General features: G+C 42.8%; 1 protein-coding gene across 2 annotated transcripts in view; it reads right to left on the reverse strand.

Annotated features, from left to right (window-relative positions):
- MYO10 (myosin X) overlaps positions 1-25,207 on the reverse strand; it is a 203,916-nt gene that overhangs the window by 48,995 nt on the left and 129,714 nt on the right. For both annotated transcript variants that reach the window (XM_083518955.1, XM_083518956.1), the window contains 5 exons: positions 23,378-23,470; positions 22,962-23,030; positions 22,658-22,740; positions 20,201-20,309; positions 19,463-19,543 (listed from right to left, as the gene is read on the reverse strand). In XM_083518955.1, the coding sequence (XP_083375081.1) occupies positions 19,463-19,543; positions 20,201-20,309; positions 22,658-22,740; positions 22,962-23,030; positions 23,378-23,470 (435 nt within the window). The remainder of the gene's footprint in view (positions 1-19,462; positions 19,544-20,200; positions 20,310-22,657; positions 22,741-22,961; positions 23,031-23,377; positions 23,471-25,207) is intronic.

A 25,207-nucleotide genomic window follows, 5' to 3' on the forward strand; every position in this document is an offset into this window, starting at 1 on the left:
CCTGAATTCATGGAGCAAAATGGGTACTAGATACACTAACAAAGCTACCGAGTCAGGGGATCGGATGTTTGGAGCTTTTATTCAACAGGTAAACATGTGCCTGACAATTCCAATGGATTTTGGAAGGAGAAGGGGAACAATTTGGCACAATTCTGGATATTTCCCTGTAGCTTAGCCAAAATGGGAAATTCGCCAGCCTTAGCACAAAGCTAATATTTGATATGTTTAAATCAGGAACCTCCAAAATATTCCACTGAACAGCTTTGTGTTGCTAGGAAACCAAAGGTCAGGCAGCATTCAAAGGCCAAATTTATTCCCATCCCCTTGGTAAGCTCATAGAGCTCCTTTCATTTCAAACTCTATGATTTAGGACTGAAAAACCTAGTGACCGTGGCATTCACACATCCTAAATGTGATTCAGGGCTCCTTAGTTCCACCCTGATCTCTCAGTACCATGTCTCCTTCCCTCCCTTAAGCACGCAAGGGTGGGGATCAAATGATATTGCCACCTGCTAGTTTTCATCACACAACTTGGCACCCTCGCAACAGCTGGGGGCTTCCTTCATTCAGAGACTTGTGTGGCGTTGTTCAAATAGTGGGGAACGCACCTAGAAAGAGCAACTGGCAACAATCTCCTGTCTTGGTATGGCTTATATTAACTAGTAAAGGTAAAGGTAAAGGACCCCTGGATGGTTAAGTCCAGTCAAATTTGACTTTGGGGTACAGCGCTCATCTCGCTTTTCAGGCCAAGACAGCTTTTCCGGTCATGTGGCTAGCATGACGAAACCGCTTCTGGCGCAACAGGACACCATAACGGAAAGCAGAGTGCATGGAAACGCCGTTTACCTTCCCGCCTCAGTGGTACCTATTTATCTACTTGCACTGGTGTGCTTTCGAATTGCTATGTTGGCAGGAGCTGGGACAGAGGAACGGGAACTCACTCCGTTGCGGGGATTCGAACTGCTGACCATCTGATTGGCAAGTCCAAGAGGCTCAGTAGTTTAGACCAGAGCGCCACCCGCACCCATGACATCTACCTACTGTGGATCTATCTATCATCTATCACCCTGTCTTGGGGATCTGAACCGCTGACCTTCCGCAAGACCATATAACACCGGTCTTGAAAGACCAACACTGGCTCCCAGTACGTTTCCGAGCACAATTCAAAGTGTTGGTGCTGACCTATAAAGCCCTAAACGGCCTCAGTCCAGAATACCTGAAGGAGCATCTCCACCTCCATCGTTCTGCCTGGACACTGAGGTCCAGCGCCAGGGGCCTTCTGGCAGTTCCCTCACTGCGAGAAGCCAAGTTACAGGGAACCAGGCAGAGGGCCTTCTCGGTAGTGGCACCCGCCCAGTGGAACGCCCTCCCACCAGATGTCAAAGAGAAAAATAACTACCAAACTTTTAGAAGACACCTGAAGGCAGCCCTGTTTAGGGAAGCTTTTAATGTTTAATAGGTTATTGTATTTTAGTGTTTTGTTAGAAGCCGCCCAGAGTGGCTGGGGAAACCCAGCCAGATGGGCAGGGTATGAATAATAAATAATAATAATAATAATAATAATCTGATCGACACCTACCACCCACTCCCCTTACTTTAATCTGTACACCCTGGTTTGAAGAACAAGCCCCATAGGTCTGCACCTAAGCCACGTGTTCCTCAGATGCCAAGCTTAATGCAATAGAAGAAATGGAGGCTTACCTTGCGTGTTCCTTAGGAACTGCCTCAGCAGTACCGAGCTGAAGCATGCAAGAAATAATACATCTCCCTCCCTACAGCAAGCGATTAAGTGCTGAGTGTAGTTTTCCTCAGCTGCATTTCACGTCTCTTTGTTGCCAGCCAGCACAACACAGCCAAGGCAGAATTTATTGTAACTTAGCCCCTGGTTTAGAAAAAAGGATTAACAGTGCCTAATCTTATTGGCCTTCAGTGGAACATATGCACCTGTTTACAGGGATCTTTTGAGCCACAGGTATGGGCTGTCAGCAAACAGCTTTGAGAATACTTTTTCGGCCGGTGCTAATATCTGCTGTCCATATTGGCATGACATTTAATACACACGCCGTTCAAACTTTTAGCATCTACTGATATCCATGGTAGGGGTTCAAGCTAAAGGCTGGGAAGAACTTAATTTTTGCACCTCACAAAAACCGTCCACGAACCAGCACGCAGCTGTCCTTCGAAATTCACGCGTCCCAATTTTGTGGCGACAGCTCTCCAACAAAATAACGTGTACAAAAGTGTATTATGTCAGGGAGAAAGTGCACAGTAAAACGCACTAGTTCTTGAAAACGCACAAACATGCATTATGTGAGGGGAATCTGTTTGCAAAAAGGTGTCAATTAGGTAAGTGCCTATCGAAAGTGAAAATGTGGAATACTGAAATTAAGATTGGAAAAACCAGAAAACGAGAGGAACAAACCCACAACTTTGTACACCCCTAATTTAAGCACATATTTAAATTACTGAAGCTAATGAGATGTAAAAGGGTTTAATGTTGGCTAAGTTGTGTTGCCCACAGTGCTTTGTACTTAAGAGTGCAGATCTCACTGAATTCAGCTGGACTTATTTCTGAGGAAACATGCAGAAGACTCCCCTTCTTTATTTATGTAAAAACATTTATAAACCACTTAATGTTTCCAAAATCTCTAAGTGGCGTATTTGGTTCTATGTAGCCACAGGAAATCCGAAAGTATTTCTTGAGCCCCTTTGCTGGAATAATTCTGACAGGAAAACAACTTGGACATTTTCCTGTCAGAGTTATTCCAACAGAGCTGTTACTTTACAGTGTTTGGACTGGAGTCTATCATACTGTACTTAGGGGCATGAGGAGCTGTATTTTTTAGCTGAAATAAGCACAATTTGAGGTAGCTGGCACACTCTCCATGGGTACCCTTGTTCTTTCAGCTGAATTTGGGGCAGCCATTCATCTGCGAAAGCTGACACCACACACGACTTGGCACTTATCAGTGGTTCTCTGGAAGTGGAGAAATTCTTTCAGCCATTTGCTTTATCTCTCTATCAGACCATTAAAAAGCTGCAGGCCTGGAGATCTGCCGATGACAATTAAAACGTATCAAAAGATAATTACTTTGGTGCATTTTTTTTAAAAAAATTAGGCATTCAGAGTGGAAAACTTTGTTCATCTGTTAATGTGATGATTACATTTACAGTGGTACCTCGGGTTACGAACTTAATTCATTCCAGAGATATGTTCTTAACCTGAAACTGTTCTTAACTAGAGGCGTGCTTTGGCTCTTGCTGCTGCTACGCCACCGGCACACAATTTCCGTTCTCATCCTGGGGCAAAGTTCTCAACTCGAGGTAACTCTTCCAGGTTAGCGGAGTTTGTAACCTAAAGCGTCTGTAACCTGAGGAGTTTGTAACTCGAGGTACCACTGTACTAAGCTTAATGCTCATCAAAATTATTTGAGGCGTAGCCAATAATTATATATATAAAAAAGGTAAAGGACCCCTGACAGTTAAGTCCAGTCACGAATAACTCTAGGGTTGCGGCGCTCATCTCGCTTTACTGGCCGAGGGAGCAGATGTTAGTCCGCAGAAGGTTTTTCCGGGTTATGTGGCCAGCATGACTAAGTTACTTCTGGCAAAACCAGAGCAGTGCACAGAAACGCCGTTTACCTTCCCGCTGGAGCGATACCTATTTATCTACTTGAGTTTGACGTGCTTTCGAACTGCAAGGTTGGCAGGAGCAGAGACCAAGCAACAGGCGTTCACCCAGTCATGGGGATTCGAACCGCCAACCTTCTGATTGGCAAGCCCAAGAGGCTCAGTGGTTTAGACCACAGCGCCACCTGCGCCCCCAATGATTACATGACTAAGCATTAATGCCCATCAAAATTATTTGAGGCGTATCCGCCAAGATACGGTATGGCAAATGACTGATGGGGGAGGGGGGAAACTTTCCTTTCTTTCCTTATGTGATTAAACAAGAATCCCCTCCCCTCCCGAGTCAGAAATGTCGTTTTAAGGACTTAAGCTGTGGATTTAAGACTGTGCGGAGATAGAGCGTGGAATGTACAAGAGCTCTGGAATGACGCAGTTAAAAATGCCGTCGCCATATTGGGAAGTTCTGTCGGAGGTCTTGAGTCTGGGAGGAGAAATAGAGCTGCTTTTATATTGTGGGTGAAACTCCTCAGAGGGACTTAAGAGCGACAGTTTTGCGAGATAATGATGGAAAGAGCGATGTTATCTATGAAGGTGATGATATATGGAAACCATCTCGATTTGAGGATTGGAAGAACGGAAAAATTCACACAGGATTAATTTTGGTGTTTATCGGCTTAAGGAGACTATCAGAAGAGACCATAAAGAAAAAAGAGAAAATATATGAACAAGATGTGATGTGGAAACAGCAAGATAAGACTGGATAGAATTATGAACTCTGTTTGGACTGATTTGGTCTGATTTGGACATTAATGCAGTAGCAAGAAGATGATCAGAATCCCCCTTCGGATCTTGAAATATGGGTCCCCCCAACAAAATTTAAAATTCGGCTTTGTAATTCGGAACTTATGTGATGTGATTTAATTTGATTTGATTGGCCGGTTAATAAAAATAATTTTAAAAAAATTATTTGAGGCGTATCCAATAATTATATAGCCACGGCTTTTTTTTCCAGCTGGAACTTGCTCAGTTCTGGCACCTTTCAGGTGGGCTCCATTGCCATTATAAGAGAACAAGGATTCATGGTGAGTTCTAACATCTCTCTTTCTAGAAAAACAGTGCTGTATATAGCTATCAATTTTTCCAAGACTATTAATTCAGTTTTTTTTAAATTTTTGCATTATACACTCAAGGCATTTCTATGTACAAATCCCCATTAACGTTAGCTGTGAAAATACTGAGAAACGTTTTAAAGAACATTTTAAAGAACAAGGCACTTTCATTTTTAAAAAAGGTATCTAGGCCTCATAGAAAGAAAGTTACGGTGAAAAATATGCAGGTACCTTTTAAGCCATTTCTGTGAGATGAAAGTGTGTGTGGTCACCTTGTATATTTTTCCTGGTACAGAAGAATGCTCCGCTATTCTTAGACAGACGCAGCATCCGTGTGCTCCCATTTTCTCCCCATTTTGTGTTATCCACCCCACCTCCAATAGCAGCTATTTTGTAACTGGCACCCCGTAACACTCTCTCAACATTTGAAACTGGTCCAGAAAATGTTGGCAACCCTTGACCTAGGACATAGTGGAAAAGGTACATTAGCCTAACATTAGCTCCCATCTCCCACGCGGGTGGAGCTGTGGTCTAAACCACTGAGCCTCTTGGGCTTGCTGATCAGAAGGTTGGCGGTTCAAATCCCCACGACGGGGTGAGCTCCCGTTACTCTGTCCTAGCTTCTGCCCAACTAGCAGTTCGAAAGCACGCCAGTGCAAGTAGATAAATAGGTATTGCTGCGGTGGGAAGGTAAACAGCCTTTCCCTGCGCTCTGTTTTCCGTCCCGTTGCGCCAGAAGCGGTTTAGTCATGCTGGGCACGACACAGAAAGCTGCCTGTGGACAAATGCAGGCTCCCTCGGCCTGAAAGCAAGATGAACGCCACAACCCCACAGTCGCCTTTGACTGGACTTAACCGTCCAGGGGCCCTTTACCTTTATCTTGGTATGGTTTTTGACAGGAAAAGAATCTGTTGTCAATGACAGACCATTACCTGGTAAGGTTTTGTCTGAGGCTGAATACTCCTGTGCTGGGTGGGAGACTGATTAAGAAGGTTCACCCCTGGACACAAACGGAATCTGGTGGATTCCCAAATGTACTCTGGAGGATTTCCTAGTTGACATGGCTGGCACTTGAGAGACACTGGTTTTGCTGTGGGACAGCAGAATGGAACCATCTCTTGGTAGGATTGCTCCTCAGTGCCTTCTTCATCACTGCCTAAACTTAATGTCTCCTTGATATGCTGGGAGTGAGAAGGATGCAATGGAGCGAGAAGGATGGTTGCAAGCGCACAGGTAGTGAAAATCTCAGAATAAATCTGACCAAACACAGGCAAATTTTGGTGGCTACCATGTGGTGGTGGCTGCAGCAGCAAAATGCTCGCTTCACAAACACCGTTGAGAAACCACCCAGCAGAACTTTTTAAAGGTGGTGAATGGAGTTGCTGGAAGAGCCCCATTAAAAGTCTGCTGTAAGAAATTTGCTAAGCACTTTGATGGCAAGACCGCTCAGTTTCATTCGAAATTGGATGTGACGATTATTACGAGTCTTAAGAAGGTGATGAGAGCACCATCTGGTGCACTGTGATTGGATCAGTCGCAATTACTGTGGCCTCACGAAGTTGACAAGTGGTTTGAACAGTCCCCCGTTAGCGTTTTTTGACCCTCGCCTGATAAAAATTACTATGAGATCAACGGTGTTTGGTTTACTTCCTGACTCATTGGCAATGCGCTTTTGCACATCTGACTATGGTGAGGCAAGGTCACCTTGTTAACTTCAGATCCAAAACTTCTGTGCAACTGCGACAAATTTAGGTCAAACGGTTCTGTACCTGATTAGTAGTCGATTTCATAACTAGAGTGGACAACAAAGGCTGAGGGAAATCCTGGACCTGCCTCTTGAGATAATGGCCTGGTTCACACATAACACTAAGTCATGGTTTCCTAAAGTGTGGTTTGTTTGTCTAAACCTAGGCCAGCAGACTAAGCATAGTTAGTTTTCTGGCAACAAACCATGATATGAAGCCAGGGTTTGTTGTTGGGCTTGTGAACCATGGTTTGTTTTAATTATCTTATGCCTGAAGCAAACACCCTTACTTAACCAGTTTGTTTGTTTGTTAAACTCCCCAAACTATAGTCTCAGCAAGCTACAGAGGAACAAGGTATGAAGATGCAAAGTTTTGACACTGGTCCCAGTGTGCAACTTAAGATTCAAAACCCCACCTCACTCTTGCTTATTCCTACTTTGTTCCCTAGCCTTGCTAGACTCCTTCCTGTTTCTCAGCCTTGCGAGCTGTGAACCAATTCTTCTCTGCCCCACCTAGTGCGTTCAAACTTCTTGGAGCAAACCTTGGCTTAGCTTCCTTCCAACCCATCCAACCTTAGCCTGGCTCCCTCACTTCGAAAAGTATTTGTGATGTACGCAATTAAGATCAGAATCTATCACGCTGCTCCTATGAGGATTTCAACGAATCCTTCCTATATTTTTCACTGTAATTTGTCGCTTTAGTTATAAAATGCTTTCTAAATGGTTAAACCTGCAGTCTGCATCCCAATTTACAGATGTAACGCACCACTGCTAGCCTAAAGCTAAGGAAAATACAAAAAGTAACTTAGCATATAGAAATAAGCTACACTGCATTACAGAAGAGTGTGATTTCTTTCTTTCTTTGCAACTGCTACTATTTAACGCCAATAGTGATAATAGTACCATATTGTGGGTATTATCATTATTATGCTATTTCACCCCAGCTGAAACCTAAAGATTTATACACATACTAATGCAGAAATGCAGCTAGCTTTTAGTCTAATGTCTTCCTGGGTCTCAGTGATAGAACCATTTGAATTTAGAGTCTTGGGAAAGTCCAGACTTCTTGCTGCCATATGGATTGATTGTAATATAAACCTCAAAGTGGTTTTAGGCAAGATACAGATTTTTATACCTTATCAAAAACAGATTTTCTTTGAATTCAGGCAAGCATGCTTAGGAGACGACAGCCTTAAACTCTTCCTTATATATTTAAAGGTTCTAGTGCCAGTTTGCTCCCCGTAAGTTATTGTGGAATATGCCAGGGATGAACCTGAAAATAAACAAATAACCCTCCATCTCTTTTTTTTTTTGGTAAGGTCAGTCATGCCCAATATTTCCTTGTTGTTTTCTCTCTGTCATCTTCTTCTTCTGGCCGCAAACTGTTCTGTCTTCCGCTGGGCACAACGCATCCCAGACTCAACAAATGTGCACCCCATCAGGTTTTGCCAAAGGGATTGCAAAATGCATTCTGACTTGTGGGAGCATGCATAAAAGAAGCTTATTCGGACGATAACCCCTTTCAACTTTTGTGCTGTTCGTCCTTTCCCACCAGGGCCGGATTTAGCTTTGATGAGGCCCTAAGCTACTGAAGGTAATGGGGCCCTTTATATGTCCAGCTGTCCTTTGTCAACAGCAATTTGTCGCTGTTTTTTGTGTTGAATATATGCGAGATGGTAATTTATGGACCTAATAGGTAACTAAAGCCATTTGCACATCACAAAATATGTATTTTATCAAAGTAATTGTTGAACTGAAATACAATTAAGAAGTATATTAATAGTGAAGTAATTATTAAGCTCTAACTGTATGTAGGTTTTATTTTATTTGTTTTTTATCTTACATTTTGGAAATGTACATCCAGGTTTGTTTCCCTTTACATTTCTTGAAGGGACCCAGGAGAGTGGGGCCCTAAGCTATAGCTTGTTTAGCTTATACGTAAATCTGGCACTGTTTCCCACCCACCTCCCTTCCTGCAACTTTTACACAAATTGTACTGCAAGCAAAGCATGCATAAATTCTCTCTCTCTCTCTCTCTCTCTCTCTCTCTCTCTCTCTCTCACACACACACACACACACACAGACAGACACTTTTAAAAGGAACTCCAACTGCCTTGGAATTCGGAGGACATTTCCACAGAAATCACAGGCAACGGGTGCATTAAAGCAATTGATGACCTTTTAGCGAAGCACAGGGGCATTTTGGTCATGTTTCCTTTTTGTGTACCGGCAAGCAGCTTCGGACACTGTGGAAGCATTCTCACCAAAAGCTGCTTGTTTAAATGCCAAAGTTCTGCAGCCTTCAAAAATCTCTCTGTGCTAATAGACTTCCTTTGGAGTAAACACACGGCTTTAAATGCTCCTTGTGACGAACTTAGAATCATAGAATCATAGAGTTGGAAGAGACCACAAGGGCCATCGAGTCCAACCCCCTGCCAAGTTTCATCGCAGTTTCAGCCCCAAAGCCAAGCATCTTTAACTCCTACGTCTCTGAGAGATTTCCCTTACCTTCATGAAGCTCTGTCCTCTCTCGGCTTTTAATTGACAGGACAAAACTGCATCTGTAACAGCAGCAACAGCTGCTGCTACTGCAGCACACATGAAGGACACAGAGGCACTGAAACTTGCGCACAAAACAGGGCTCTTTTTTCTTCAGCCTGCTGGTATTTAGAGACCTTCATGTGATATCTTTGGCTATGCTTGTTTTAATTCATTCCTGCTGCTACTCAGAGGAAGTCATGCCTAGCCAGCGCTGGCTCAGCCGCCGCCACTGTTGCATACTCCCTAACCCAAGAGAGCGCAAGGGCTAATCTTTCTTTATGAGTGCTGAGAATGTAAATAGCTTTTGAAGCCAGCGGATTCCTTTCAGAGACCTGAGGAGATAAAACAAGCAAGATGGCTTGAAACGAACCAAGTCTAGCCTGGGAGTTTAGGAACTCTAAATATTTTTGCTGGAAGGGAATAAGCTACCCTCTGCTTTATTGGTGGCTATTCACCAAGGCCCCGCATACCTTCTTGAGTGGTTACCATGTCAACACGGAGAACATGATCCAAATTGAAGCCGCAGTTCTAGAACTCTGGCTGGGGCAAGTGATTTTCCCCCTGCTGGCTCAAGGCTATACGGCAGTCACTAAAAGACCCAATTTGGCTGAAAAATAATAAAGGCTGCAAGCGTTTAGTTTTCATCTGTCTCTTCCCAGTTCCTAGGGTGGTTTCTCCCCTTTCCTACAGAGCCACAAGGGTTATGACAGAGGCAATCGATCCAAACTTTCTCTTTCCTTGTGTGTGTGTGTTTTTGTTCTTGTTGGTACAGCGGTACCTTGGTTCTCAAATGTCTCGGTTGACGAACGTTTCAGAACCCAAATGCTGAAAACCCAGAAGTAAATGCTTCCGTTTTCTAAAACGTCTCGGAAGTCGAATGGCCTCCGCTGCGTGTTTTTCAGTTTTCTCAATTGAATTTGCAGGCAGCTCTTTGCGCCTCGGTTTTTCAACGTTTCAGAACTTGAACAGTCTTCGAGAATGCATTACGTTTGACAACCGAGGTACCACTGGACTAACCTTGACAATACGTGATGCTGCTTCCCTATGCCCAGTAATTTGATGGGAAGTACAGTGGTACCTCAGGTTAAGTACTTAATGCATTCCGGAGGTCCATTCTTAACCTGAAACTGTTCTTAACCTGAAGCACCACTTTAGCTAATAGGGCCTCACGCTGTTGCTATGCCGCCGCCGCGCGATTTCTGTTCTCATCTTGAAGCAAAGTTCTTAACCAGAGGTACTATTTCTGGGTTAGCAGAGTCTGTAACCTGAAGCGTATGTAACCTGAAGCATATGTAACCCGAGGTACCACTGTAGTGCCAACTGAGGAAAGATGGTTACAACATTTTGGGCATTTTTGTTTAGATAAAAGGAGCACACGGGGGAGACATGATAGAGGTGTACAAATTTATGGGTTTTGTGGGAAACATGGACCGAGTGAATTTCTCTCTCTCTCTCTCTCCTATAACGCTAGAACCTAGAGTCATCCAATCAAGCTGAAGATTTAAGACAAAGGAAGTACTTCTACTCTCAGTTAAATTGTGGATTTTTTTGCCACAGGATTTAGAGAAATTCATGGAGAATAAGATTTAGCATGATGGGTCTCTGCTCATCTGCAGTATCGCAGGCAATACGCCCCTTAATTCTTGCTAGGAGTCACAAGTGGGGAAGGTCCTGTTGCCCCAGAGACCTTCTTATGGGCTTTTCATAGACATTTGCTTGACCATGTCTTGCCTCTGATCTGATAGTCAGATCTCTTCTTATGCTCTTAGGGTTATTGTGGGGATAATATGCAGGGATAAATGTATATCATGGGTTCCAACCGAGAAGGGTGGGTCATAACTGTAGAAATAATGTCCTTTAAAACAGTAGATTCTGGAATTAACAAGGTCCACTGTTTTGTCCTGGCCCTGAACATCTAGATCCAAATGTCAAAATCTGAAAAAGGTGGGGGGCAGTCCTTGCTACACTGGCACCATGCACCTCAGTGCCTTCTTAAGTTAAGGTAAAAAGGTAAAGGATCCCTGGACGTTAAGTCCAGTCAAAGGCAGCTTTCCGGGTCATGTGGCCAGCATGACAAAACCGCTTCTGGCGCAACGGAACACCGTGATGGAAATCAGAGTTCACGGAAATGCCATTTACCTTCCTGCCGCAGTCATACCTATTTATCTACTTGCACTGGCATGCTTTCAAACTGGGAGCTGGGACAGAGCAACGGGAGCTCACCCCACCGGGGGGATTCGAACCACCAACCTTCTGATCGGCAAGCCCAAGAGGCTCAGTGGTTTAGACCACAGTGCCACCCACATCCCCTTCTTAAGTAATAACTTTCTTAAGTAATAACTTAAGAAAAAGACTAACAAATTTCCTAGCATCTAGACATCAAAGAACCAATTCATGCTAAGAAAAACTGGCATTGTTTTCCATTGATATCAAATAATCAGCTCAGAGATTTATGCACGATATAATGCTGCTACGGAAAAGCTTTCTTTCTGTCTGTCTTCCTGCCGTCTCTCACCTCAGATTTCCGAGCTGCTTCAATCCATATATACAGAAAAATTCATTTATGGTTCACTTTTATGAATTCCTTCAACCTTGTCATGAGCTTCTGAGATAATGAGCTAGATGCAACACCACTTGCTGCGTATTAAATTAATTCTAGAGAAACAGAAAGGGGCAGCTGGAGAGGTTGCCTGCACCCTGAATCCAAAACTGAGCTGGGAAGAACAGTGGATGTATTTCAGAGCTTACAAGGCATTTTTTAAAGATATACACCAATAAAGGTATTTATCCCAGAAAAAGACAACCAGCGCCATGGACATTGGGTTCAATGAAGGTCAAATTATGAGCTTAATGGATAACTGTGCTTGGAAATTTGCCACAGAAGACATAGCTTATCAGTCTCCAAAAATGTTGCTCTGTTGTCTCAGGCGCACCCTTCTTCCACCCACTTGAAAAAGTATTGCTTCCAAGAACTATCCAGTTTCTGAAACGTTCAAGAATCACTCAGAGCCTTCCATCTGATTTAAATGCGATACCAGGTTTTCTCAAAATAACTCCTGGCTCATAGATTCGTTCCAAAAACCTGCTAGGCTATTCCTTCCCAATCATGGGGAATAATTTATTTCTGCTCCTCAGTCTCTTGCAGGTGACATTGAACCAAATCACACAGTTCTGATGCTCAGCTCAAACACCAGTAACTGCACAATGTGATAGGAATTTTGAGGTCTTAGCTATATGGTAATGTTCATAAGTGTACCAACCAAGCACATACATAGATCAGCACAGGAAGGCCAACCTGGAACCATTTTGATTCCTAAACTGAGCAAATGTTTTCTCTACAAGGTCAAAATGGGAAACCTCCCCATTGTCTCTTTCCTCACAAATTCTGTCTTAAGGGCACATTTAAGATATGAATAGGGTGTGAGCCTGTGACCTGGCCCAGGAACTAAGTATTTACCACTACAAAAGACTGGCCAGGCTACCCAGGAAATCCAATCAAGTAACATGCCAGACAGGAGATAAACAAGGACAAGAGATAAACAACATTTAAACTTCTGTTTAGACCGCCTTTTCTGTGATGTAGGTATGATGTATCTGAGGGGTGGTCTTAGGTTACACCCCTTCTGTGATGTATGTATGATTCTGGGGGTGGTCCTGATCTACAGGATGGCAATTTCAAAAGTCTTTATAAGGCTTTGCACACCATTTTTCTGGGTCCTCCTCTTTTCCTGCGGGTGAGGGGATCACCCTGTTGCAACAGATCAATAAAGATCAAGCTTACTAGCTGCTTTGCTTCTCAATATTCTATGGTTGGCCTCTGTTGTTTTCTCCTACCAATAGGGAACCTATGTAAGGACTCTATATGGGCTCTTGGATACCCCATAAGGGAAAAGGGCAATTTTTGTTTACAACAACAACACAACACACACCTTAAAGGAGAAAATGTCAATTTTTTTCTGTCTCAACCATTCAGCACATTTTACATCTTGCGGAGTTTCAGTATTCTTTTGACTGCCTTACACAACCAATGTTCCGTAACTGGTGAAGGGACATGCTTATTTGATCTGGAATGGGAAGGAGGGAGGGCAGTTTTTCCTAGAATCACAACTAAAGCATCCATGACAGGTGGCCACCCAACTTTGCTCTCCACAGTGGGCACTTCCCGCTCCTTGCTTTTTACTGCTCACTGACTCTGGAGCACATGTGGCGATGCTGAAGCACATCTAAGTGCTCCTCCTCTCTGTTCAGACACGCAACACTAAACTATATTCTGCACTCTCAGGATGAGTTGCAGCAAGCCTCAGGCTTACATGCTGCCTTCTCCTCCTCTGGCACAACTGTGAAGAATTTGCAAACTTTATAACAGCCCACAGCTTGAATTAACCATAGCTTAGGGTTTGAATGGTGTTGGTGGTCAACAAAAGAGGTTGAAAGACTCTCTCAAGGCAAATCTAAGAAAACGTAGTCTAAGCACCGACAACTGGGAAACACTGGCCTGCAAGCGCTCCAGTTGGAGAACAGCCTTTACCCAAGGTGTCATGGGCTTTGAAGACACTCGAACTCAACGCAAAGGAGAAACGTGCTAAGAGGAAGGAACACCGTGATCAACTCCTGTCCAGAAACCAATATCCCCACTGTGGAAGGACGTGTGGATCCAGAATTGGCCTCCACAGTGACTTACGGACTCATTGTTAAAACCGTGTTTATGGAAGAAGACAATCTTACTCGGCTACGAGTGATCGCCAAAGAAGAAGAAGAAGGAGGTGCATCTAAAGCTTGCATTGTTCTCCTTTTGGCCATGCTGGAGGTGGAGGAGAAAGAGGCGAGCTGCGACGATTTGGCATTTTGGTTTAACAGACTATTTTTATTTATTTATTTTGTGATAATTTATTAGTTTTGAATTACAACAATCCAATAATAGCTTCATTATAACAATGCCAAATTATAATACAATTAATAATACCAATCATTAAGATGCCAAATTATACAATTTAGATTGCCCCCCCTGCGTGCTAGAATGGTTTGATTATTTTCTTCATTTCTGCATTCCAAAATCTTATAAATTTCAATTGCGCTCCAGTCCAAATACCAATCCCTTATATCGCAACTGCAGTTTTAACAACTTCCAATCGTACTGACACATTGAATGACTTCTACACCTACAGATGGGTTTAACAGACTAATTAATTGCTTTTCTTCTGGGGGGGGGGGTGCTCCTTCCCCTGTCAAACAGCATTGGTGCCCCTCCCAAATAAGAATATGTAACGATGTAACGTAGTATAGATAATCACAAATAGGTTGAAATTTTTTTTTTGCTGCGTGATAGCTGCCCAATACCTTGGGTTGCATACGCTTCAGGTTACTTACATACGCTTCAGGTTACAGACGCCGCTAACCCAGAAACAGTACCTCGGGTTAAGAACTTTGCTTCAGGATGAGAACAGAAATTGTGGTCTGGTGGCGCGGCGGCAGCAGGAGGCCCCATTAGCTAAAGTGGTGCTTCAGGTTAAGAAAAGTTTCAGGTTAAGAACGGACCTCCGGAACGAATTAAGTACTTAACCCGAGGTACCACTGTACGTAGTTTTGACAGGGATTTTTTTTAAAAAAAAACAAACCCCAAAACATTCTCTTGGCAATGAACATTGTCGGTCCATTTAAAACATTCATCAGTCATCAGCCTTTCAGACCATGGCAGGCATAATACAGAGCTGTGTGTCTATGGCAGGCCTTGCTTAGTCATTCTTTTGAGGAGAGGTGAGGAGGGTTCTTGTATTGTCTTCTTTTTCTGTCCCCGACTGACCTCCCACATCCTATAGAATCTTGTTCCTCATAAAAGCTCTGGCTTAACTCATGAGTCATCTTGAAAAGCACTCGATATGGCGGTTACACATGAGAAGGGGGAGTAGTGCCCTGTCTAGACAACTTCTCAAAGCTTCGACCCACCCAGCCCCCAACATTCCTTTAAACCCTGATGCACAACATTCTTCCCATTGTGAAAAGGAAATATAATGCCTTCGGCCAAATCCAGCGGGCCGAGAGAAACCATCGAGATCTCAAAAAAGATACTTTATCCCTAGTCGAGCTGTAGCCATGTTTCCTTCCGACGATGTGAGCGGCTCATACGAACTGCTTATCCCCACCAGGAGTCCCTTCCAATTAAAACTTTGCACCTGTCATCAATTCTCTGCACAAGGGCAGCCTTTTCCGTGGCCAAGACTTTAAGCTAGCAGAGAGCAGGCAGACATCCGGAGAATGATGTGTCATTTCTGTCCTGTCGGCTGGTTCACAGCCTGATGCATATGTGTCGAGACACAAGAGTGTCATCTCTCATTCTGTGTAGAATGGTGAACTGTACAGTGGTACCTTGGGTTAAGAATTAATTCGTTCCGGAGGTCCATTCTTAACCTGAAACTGTTCTTAACCTGAGGTACCACTTTAGCTCATGGGGCCTCCCGCTGCCGCCGTGCGATTTCTGTTCTCATCCTGAAGCAAAGTTCTTAACCCAAGGTACTATTTCTGGGTTAGCGGAGTCTGTAACCTGAAGCGTCTGTAACCTGAAGCGTCTGTAACCCAAGGTACCACTGTATCTCTTGTTCCCAGGCCTTGCTCACAGATCTGTTGCCACAAAGAAATGAATGGCATACCTGCCAACATTTCTCTGATGAAAATAGGGATGTCCCAATCCATAATAAAAATAAAGGTAAAGGATCCCTGGACAGTTGCAGCCAGTCTATGGGGTTGCAGCACTCATCTCGCTTTCAGGCCAAGAGAGCCAGTGTTTGTCCACAGACAGCTTTCCTGGTCATGTGGACAGTATGACTAAACCACTTCTGGTGCAATGGGAGACCGTGACGGAAACCAGAGCGCATGAAAACGCTGTTTACCTTTCCGCTGCAGCAGTACCTATTTATCTATTTGCACTGGTGTGCTTTTGAACTGCTAGGTTGGCAGGAGCTGGAACAGAGCAACGGGAGCTCACCGCGTTGTGGGAATTCAAACTGCTGACCTTCTGATCGGCAAGTCTAAGAGACTCAGTGGTTTAGACCATGGCGGTTTGAATCCCTGCTGTGGCAGGAAGGTAAACGGCATTTATGTGTAAACAGTACCGTAATTTATTTATGTCCCCATCTCCTAAAATTGTATTCTAAGCAGCTGAGAAAAGAGGTGTTACTCAGACCAGCCAATTCACTAAGGCTGGGTATAAACCAGTGCTATGTTTCCCAAGAAAGCTATTTAATAGAGGCTCAGCTGGAATAGACTTATTTCTTTAAAATGGTCTACCTGCAAGTCACTACTGCCAGTCTTGAAACATAATATGTGGAGTAATGTACACACACACACACACACACACACAGAGAGAGAGAGAGAGAGAGAGAGAGAGAGAGAGAGATGTATGGGTGTGTACTATGCATTGAAAGTACATTTAAGCGCCAAAGGTTTAATCTTAACGGCATAGAAATGTATGCTTTCAGTAATGCTCTCTTTTGTGAATATTCAATCCTTAAGTTGTTGTGGTGGTTTAAAATGTGCATGTAGATTATAGCATCATGCTTGTGCTACATGAGGTGTTTCTTGTTTGCAAAGTTGCCTTATGATAACTTTGCTTTAAACATATAGTCATGCAAGGAAATATTTTGGCAAGGAGTCAGATACTTGGGTTGGGCAGGGGGTGGGGGAAAAATCTGGAAAAATCCTGAATTGAGTAGTAAAAGCACAGCGAATATATACATATGTATGTATATGTGTGTGTGTGTGTGTGTGTGTGTGTGCGCGTGCGCGCGCATAGATAGATAGATAGATAGATAGATATAAATATAGTCTCAGGGAAAGACAGAGAGCCCTAGAGGCATATCAGCCACATATCTTCTAAAAATCCTGTTCAAAGCCCCTTTCATGAGAGCAAGATACACACTTCCATCTTTCTGGTTGCCCTCCACCCACCCAAGTTGCAATTCCTGCCAAAACTGGGCAACTAAGCTCTGCACACATGTGCCCAAAACACTATGCAACACGATTAACGACTTGCACAAACTCAAGTCAAAAATAATTATCTACAGCATACAATTCCAAATCTGGCTCCCTATTCAGAACAAAACAAAACAAAAAAACCCAACAGTCCAGCTTTCTTCTTGTAATTACTGGGAATTTTTCAGAAGCTCACCAGATGTTTCTTAGCAAATACTGAATCAACCAAATGTTAAATCTGGTGTTTTAACAAAAATAAAAACTGGATGTTGAAAATGTTGTTTGTAAGAATAAAAGAAAATTATTATAAATTAGTTTAGAGATGGTATTTAACACCAGTCAGATTAAATCAAATAAACAAGGAATATTCGGTGTTATGTTGGAGGGAATGCCAGGAAACAGGGAATTATGTTCACATGTGGTGGGCGTGTAAATATGTACATTTTTTTGGCATAGGGTGATATGTTAAGGAGATAACGTAACAGAAATCACTGGGTTAAAGCTGACTGAAAGTCCACAGGTAGCATTATTATCAATTCACAATGGGGTGGAAGGTTCGCAGGCTATGAAGGACTTGCTCACAAATTTATTGACAGCTGCATGAATTATTATAGCCAGGAAGTGGAAGGGGCAAAAAGAATATAAAATAAAAGAATGGCATAAAGAGGTGTGGGATATAGCTGTTAATGATTAATTAACACGTGGCATTAAGGTAAGACAGGGAATATGCAGGAGAAATGATTTTGAGGAGATACGGAGGGTGTTTGTAAAATTTGTATTGTTAAAACGGAAAGGAGTCAAACCATCGCAAGAAGTGTTGAAATTCTGGGAGGTTGGATAGCTACAATGGAATGGTCTTGTGGGTGGGGTGCACATTTTTATTCTTATTTATTTATTTATGATTATTACATTGTCAAAATAAAAGAAGGAAGGAAGGAAGAGTTTCTTTCTAAAAGTACTGGAATCTAAGCCAGAGATTGAGTTCCAAGAAGCTATTGGGTTCCTTGGAAGCTTATCACGAGTTCCTCATTGAGAAGGTCAGGAATGGCCAAAGATTCCTCTTTTCTCGCAGAGCTACAGAGAAGTGGGTGGATGCCAGGATGCATCCTTGATTAATCTGAGGTGACAGCAAGACACTCAGGACATCTGGCCAAGGCCCCATATGAACAGATTATGAGAATATTCCCCACAGTTCCTCTACATAGAGCTGTGATTTCTTAGGAGGCCTCAATATGGAAAGAGCCGCCTGGAAATTTGAAAACCACTGGTTTAAACTCTTAAGCAAAATGTGGGCATTGTTTAAAACAGGTCAGCAAACTTTTTCAACAGGGGGCCGGTCCTCTGTCCCTCAGACCTTGTGGGGGGCCGGACTATATTTTTTGGGGGGGGATGAATGAATTCCTATGCCCCACAAATAACCCAGAGATGCATTTTAAATAAAAGGACACATTCTACTATGTTAAAACACGCTGATTCCCGGACCGTCCACATGCCAGATTGAGAAGGCGATTGGGCTGGATCCGGCCCTTAGTTTATCTAACCATGGTTTAAAATTTAGCAAGTAGCTATCAACAACCTACAAATTAAACTAATACCTGCTTTAACAACCACAATTATTTGTTTCTTTTACAATCGTACCTCGGAAGTCAAACGGAATCTATTCCGGAAGTCCGTTCGACTTCCAAAACGTTCGTAAACCAAGGCATGGCTTCCGATTGGCTGCAGGAAGCTTCTGCAGCCAATCAGAAGCCGCGGAACCCGTGCCAGACATTCAGGTTCCAAAGAACATTTGCAAACCGGAACACTCACTTCCTGGTTTGCGGCGTTCGGCAGCCAAAACTTTCGACTCACAAGGCGTTCAGTTTCTGAGGTACGACTGTAGTTACTTCATAAAACTTCTATACCACTTGACGGTTACGAAAAAACAACCTCAAAGCGATTTACAAAGAGAACAAAACAATAAGCTATTAGTAAAACAAACATGAAAACAACTCCTTCAATCCTTTGAAACATAAAATCAACAATAAACTAAGAGATTGAAACATACATCTACACTGCTTTCCACCTTACCTGGGCATAAGCAGGATTTAACTAATTGAGCTTCCTTCTGATTGTACATGATTGCAGCCTGAGGGTTGTCTCAGAAGACCAAAAAATTGCTAGCAAAGATTTCTGCTAACCCTTAGTACAAGCTGTTGCTTTGCCAACCGTTTCATCTATCAGTTAGAGGATTTCAGAAAAGCAATATAATCTTTACAGCACACACAACAAGCGTAAGGTAAACCAACAATTAAGGACTGAAGACATGATGCCAAAAGTTGGCCGGCTTTAAAACTATGTAGAATCTCAGAGATTAGAAGCAGAATTTTGCTGTTCTATAGGTAGTGGTGATCATGAAAAAACCAAGGTTAAGCCATCGTTCCATGGTCACCTGGAAGAAAGGCAAATGCAATCTTAAAAGCTTAAACCTTACCTTCTCCATGTTCGGCTTGATACAGCGGACAAAGAAAGGGTTGGAGGTGCTTAGCGTTGCCATTAAGGAATGCAGCGAATCCTAAAAACAAAACAAAAAAAAAATAGGGGAGGAAGGATCAAATTGTACCTTGTACTTATCTTGGCAAACCACTTGCAAGCAGTAGCCGTAGCAGCACCTAGTGGCAAGGACTGCAAATTACACCAGAGCAGGCTTTCCCAAAGGAAAAGCAGAGAATCGTAGAAATGGGAGAGTTGCAAGGGACACCAAGGGTCATCTAGTCCAGCCCCCTGTAATGTAGGAATCACAGCTAAGGGATCTGAGATAGATGGCCACCAAACCTCTGCTCATAACTTCCAAAGCCCTCAAGAAGGATGCAAGGGCAGCGGCTGCCACCTGTGATCCCCAGCAGCAATAATAAATAATAATAATAATAATAATAATAATAATAATAATAATAATAATAATAATTATTATTATTATTATTATTTATACCCCAGCCACTCCGGGCGGCTCCCAACAGAATATTAAAAACACATTAAACATCAAAAACTTCCCTAAATAGGGCTGCCTACCATTCAGAGGCATGCATCTAATAATCAAAATTATAACTTTTTGAAATGTGGTGTCTGATCAGCTAAAAGGACCAGAGTAGATTGAGTGGGTAAGAGAATTCAGCCCTATCGATCACACACAAAGGGCAATGCTTGGAAGAGCTTGATGGATGAAGGAGCTCACCTTAAATTGCAGGCTGACGGTGGGCTTCCGATGTTTGGTTCCAGATTTTAAAGTATCTTGGCTGCTGCGGCTAGAAACATGTTCAAAGAGGTCGTAGATGAAATCGAGGCTGAAACAGAAGCAGGAGAGGAGAAACCATGTTTCACAGAATAAAATAAGCACGTGAAATGCTACTGCAAAATTGGTTCAATGTTAATTTAGAAGAGCAAAATATGGGGCAAAAATGTGATCTTAACGAGTTTTTCCAGGTTGTGGGAAGATGCTGAAGGTGTTTATAACAAAACCTCAGCCGAATAGCCATAAAAGCTTCACATATGCAGCTCTGCTAAGTATTGAACAACTTCCCCTCTGCATGCCTCTACATTATATTGATTAACACCCTTTAAGGAAAAATCTCATGGTGCTTCTATGTGTCCAGAGTTATGTCTGCGTCCTTTATTTCACAAATTTAGCAACAGGTATTGCCTGATTTCTTTGTTGGGCTCTTTTGACTTTCCCATGAAAGCTGCTGCATTTAGTAGAAGAACGAGGATTAAAATATGTATATTAAGGAGATAAGAAAACTACCGGAGTAACCTATTAAAAAACCAACATCAACCCTTAGCAATCAATCTACTTACAATGGATAATGGCTGCAAAATTTTGGAAGTAATCAAATTTACCAACAAAAGATGAATGGCTTCAAAGTGCTTGGCAGACCTTAATGATAATAAAAATTATGCACTTCAAAAGATTCTGGGAAAATGGGACAATCGACACTTGTAGATAACTGGAGACCTTTCGCAACATATGTAACAAAATACTGAATATTGTCTGACATCATTAAATTGCAATTGCACTCCGTGGTGAAGGTAACTGTGTATTTCATTTCATTTTGCTGTTTATTTTATGAATACAATACTGTACAATAAAAAAAAATTAATAGGGCAATGTTCATTGGTGACTTCACATTTACAGCCCCCTGCCCACGTACCCCCCCCACTGCAACCCCCCCCTTAAGTTAGATTTGCCAATTGCCTCCTTAGGCGCCTACCGTATTTTTCGCTCTATAAGACGCACCAGACCACAAGACACACCTAGTTTTTGGAGGAGGAAAACAAGAAGAAAAATATTCTGAATCTCAGAAGCCAGAACAGCAAGAGGGATCGCTACGCAGTGAAAGCAGTGATCCCTCTAGCTGTTCTGGCTTCTGGGATAGCTGCGCAGCCTGCATTCGTTCCATAAGACGCACACACATTTCCACTTACTTTTTAGCAGGGGAAAAGTGAGTCTCATAGAGCAAAAAATACGGTCACAGAGTAGTTTTTATGCGCTTTGCATTTTCCTCAACATGCAACTATATGTGTATAAAAGTTTTATAGGTCTATATTCTCATACATACAGGTACACACATATCTCTGAAGATTTCTCTAAATGGCGTTTCATAAGCAGGACAAACAATGTCAGTTCCCCCCTCCAACTACTCTATGGTGTGGCTGTTTTTTCTACTGAAAATTCTCTCTCCGGTTAAGAGTTGCCGTTGGAATACAAAACATTCAGATTCTACATTAAGTGAAGCGTTCTGAAAAATTTAAAACATGTGAAATTCACGTGCGCTTCAACAACAATAATAAAAAATCTCAAATTGTTATATGTCCGTAATTTGTTTTGGCTGCAAATGCAGCAAATTACAGCTGGAGCTCTCAAAAAATTGTCACTCCATAAATTAAGAAAAATCAATTTGAACCTTCTCCAAATGGAATGAAGACAAAAAAATTATTTGGCTGGTGTCTCACAGACTTGACGAAAACATTGCAGAATGTGGGCTCACACAATCCCTTTAAAGGAGGATGAAGGTATGCAAAATTCAGGGGAGGCAGAATAAACATGCCCCTTGACCTTCGACGCAACCAATCAAATGCAAATTGGTGGATATGCCATTCATAGAGCTTTATCCTCTTTCCACAGTGCAGGGCGAAGAAGAAGAAGAAGAAGAAGAGGAGGAGGACTTTGGACCTCATATCCCACCTTTCACTCCCCTTCAGGAGTCTCAAAGCGGCTAACATTCTCCTTTCCCTTCCTCCCCCACAACAAACACTCTGTGAGGTGAGTGGGGCTGAGAGACTTCAGAGAAGTGTGACTAGCCCAAGGTCACCCAGCAGCTGCATGCGGAGGAGCGGGGAAGCGAACCCGGTTCACCAGATTACGAGTCTACCGCTTTTAACCACTACACCACGCTGGCACCCTACAAAACAAATCAAAGCGCACACACACACAGCCAAGACTGCATGCAATAGCACAACTTGGTGCGACTTCTTAGCAAATGCAAGTACAAGAAAAAATGAAGAGTGCAGGAGAGTGTCTGTATATTGCAAACCAGAGGTATATTGTGGCCCCAACCTCCACTGCCCTCAGAGGCCGCTGTTTCCAGCATGTTAACAAGGATCAAGACCCCCAGATTGAAAATACTTGATGTACCTGCTTTCCCGCAAGAGGTTCAGGAGATCGTCCCTGAAAGTGTCCCTGTTTTTCTCCAGGATTCCTCTGACATCATACTGAACCTATTTGAAAAGAGGCAGAACAGGCTCAGCTATTAAAAAAAAAAGGAGGAGGAAAAAGAAGCCCCTCTTATTAACAGCTTCTCACAGAGGGACCATTGTAAACAGCAGAGAAGAAACTGAATGCTTCAGTTAATTTGCAAGTGGCTGCAGGGCAAAACTGAACTGCCTCTGAAACGCTCTTTGGAAGAATTTCAACGCACATTAAGGAAAAAGGAAATTACCTCTCCGGCATAATGTTTCACTCCAAAGTTGTGAACAGCAACCCTCGGTTTCACATAAAAAGGATTGCTCTGTTTACAAAAGGGGAACAAAAAAGAAAGATAAACTTTTAGGTTGAGGAACTGAAATATCGAAGGTCTGAATAAGCTTGCTTATCAGAACTCACTGGAAGACCGGCTTTAGAAAAGGCCTGCTATGTCTGTTTGGGTACTTAAGATTTTCTTACAGACACTGTGTGCAAAACCTCCATGCATTATCTCGCACAATGTGGATCAGCACAATGCAGGTCCCATAATTTTAACCAGAAACACCTTTGCATAGTCAATAAACACTCTGAACAGGAGAAATTCCAACTACGTCTTTGAAGGTCTACAGCACACCACATATCTATTAAACAAATAAGAAATACATTACTTACCGCATGTTGGATGTGTAACTTTGCCAACAAGGTGCTGTCCGTAGCTTGGGGGAAATGGCTTTCTTCATTGATAAGTGCTAACAAACCAAGTTTCTGGGTAATTAAGACACAAGACAAAATAATATTAGGCGGATCACAGTTTATACTTCTGTTTTCTTTTTTGTACAGTGGTACCTCTGGTTGCGAACGGGATCCATTCCGGAGGCCTGTTCGCAACATGAAAAGCCCGCAACCTGAAGCGCCCTATCTGCGCAGGTGCGCGGCGTGATTTGGCGCTTGTGCGCAAAGTGCGATTTAGAGCTTCTGCGCATGCCTGAGTGGCAAAACCCGGAAGTAACCCTTTCCGGTACATCCGGGTCGCCGCAGGACGCAACCTGAAAAAACGTATCGTGAAGCAAACGTAACATGAAGTCCGACTGTAATTTTTTTTAAAAAAAACCCTCTTTCAAATGGTGCAACACAGTGGTGCTGGGCTTTTAGCTGCATAAATGGATTTGAATGGAATATTCTTCCAGGTGCCTGAAATGAAGGGTTGCCATCAAAAACAGCAGCCTCATATCTCTTTTGTATAGCATCTAGTGCAGAGGTGACTAACCTGTGGCTAGCATTTGAAATGTTGCATTTTGTACTTGGATATCGGCCACTTGCAACCCGGTGAATATGCCCAGGAGCCAGGATGGCACCTGAAATCTCCATCACCTGGAGATGCATGCCTGGGAATCCTTGGATCTAGACTGCTTTCACACACTAGCAACACATCCTTTGGAATTCTACCTGTTACATTTTTTCTGCACAATCAGAATGACAAATATGACGTTCGAGCCGCCTGGCCCCCAAATGACAACTAGGCATTCGGTTTTGCCGACTATAACCCTGGTTTAAGCAGCCATTTGTGGCCCTCAATATGTTGCTGAACTACCACTCCCATTAACCCTGGCAATTTGCTTAATAATAATAATAATAATAATAATAATAATAATAATAATAATTTATTATGTATACCCCACCCATCTGGCTGGGTTTCCCCAGGCACTCTGGGTGGCTTCCAACAGAATATTAAAATACAATAGTCTATTAAACATTAAAAGCTTCCCTAAAGAGGGCTGCTTTCAGATGTCTTCTAAAATTCTGGTAGCTGTTTTTCTCCTTGGTGGGAGGGCGTTCCACAGGGCGGGTGCCACTACTGAGAAGGCCCTCTGCCTGGTTCCCAACATGAAACTTATAAATTTAAAAGGACCGGGGGTTGGGATAGAAGAGGCGAGAACAAGCACCTTGAAGTCATCTATAGTTATCGGCAAGAGCTGAAGAATGTGAACAAGGTAAGAATCCTTAAATCAGATTGCAAATGGTGCCTTACTACTCTTCTGTATGTGACTCCATGCTATAGCCCAGTTTGGAAGAGGGTGGCAAAGCAGTAAGAGAGAAATGCTTGCTTCTATTCAATGCTGTGGCCATGCGAAGTATGTTGAAGTTCAAAATGAACAGTTATCGCATTACCAAATCAACATTTTGGTGAACAGTTTCATCTTTGTAAACCCCAAACCATGAAAAATGTTTATAGAAAGGAACACAGCTTCCCCCATTATTATAATTATATATTCCTCAAACTTGCAGACTTCCTTTCACAAAAAACAAACCAACTATTGAGGCAGTGAAGACCGTATTTTTCCATGTACAAGCCGTCTCTCCCCCCCCCCTTTTTAAGTAAAAAATTGGAGGTAGTCTTATACACGGGTTTATACAGTAAATCTTGGGTGATTTGGCTGGGGAGGTAATGCGAGGCTGTGCCGAAGCACGGGGGTTTGAGCAGTTTCCCTAAAAAGCTGAACA

The sequence above is a fragment of the Podarcis liolepis genome (assembly GCF_965112155.1).
Source record: "Podarcis liolepis genome assembly, chromosome: 8".
Classification (NCBI taxonomy): Eukaryota; Metazoa; Chordata; class Lepidosauria; order Squamata; family Lacertidae; genus Podarcis; species Podarcis liolepis.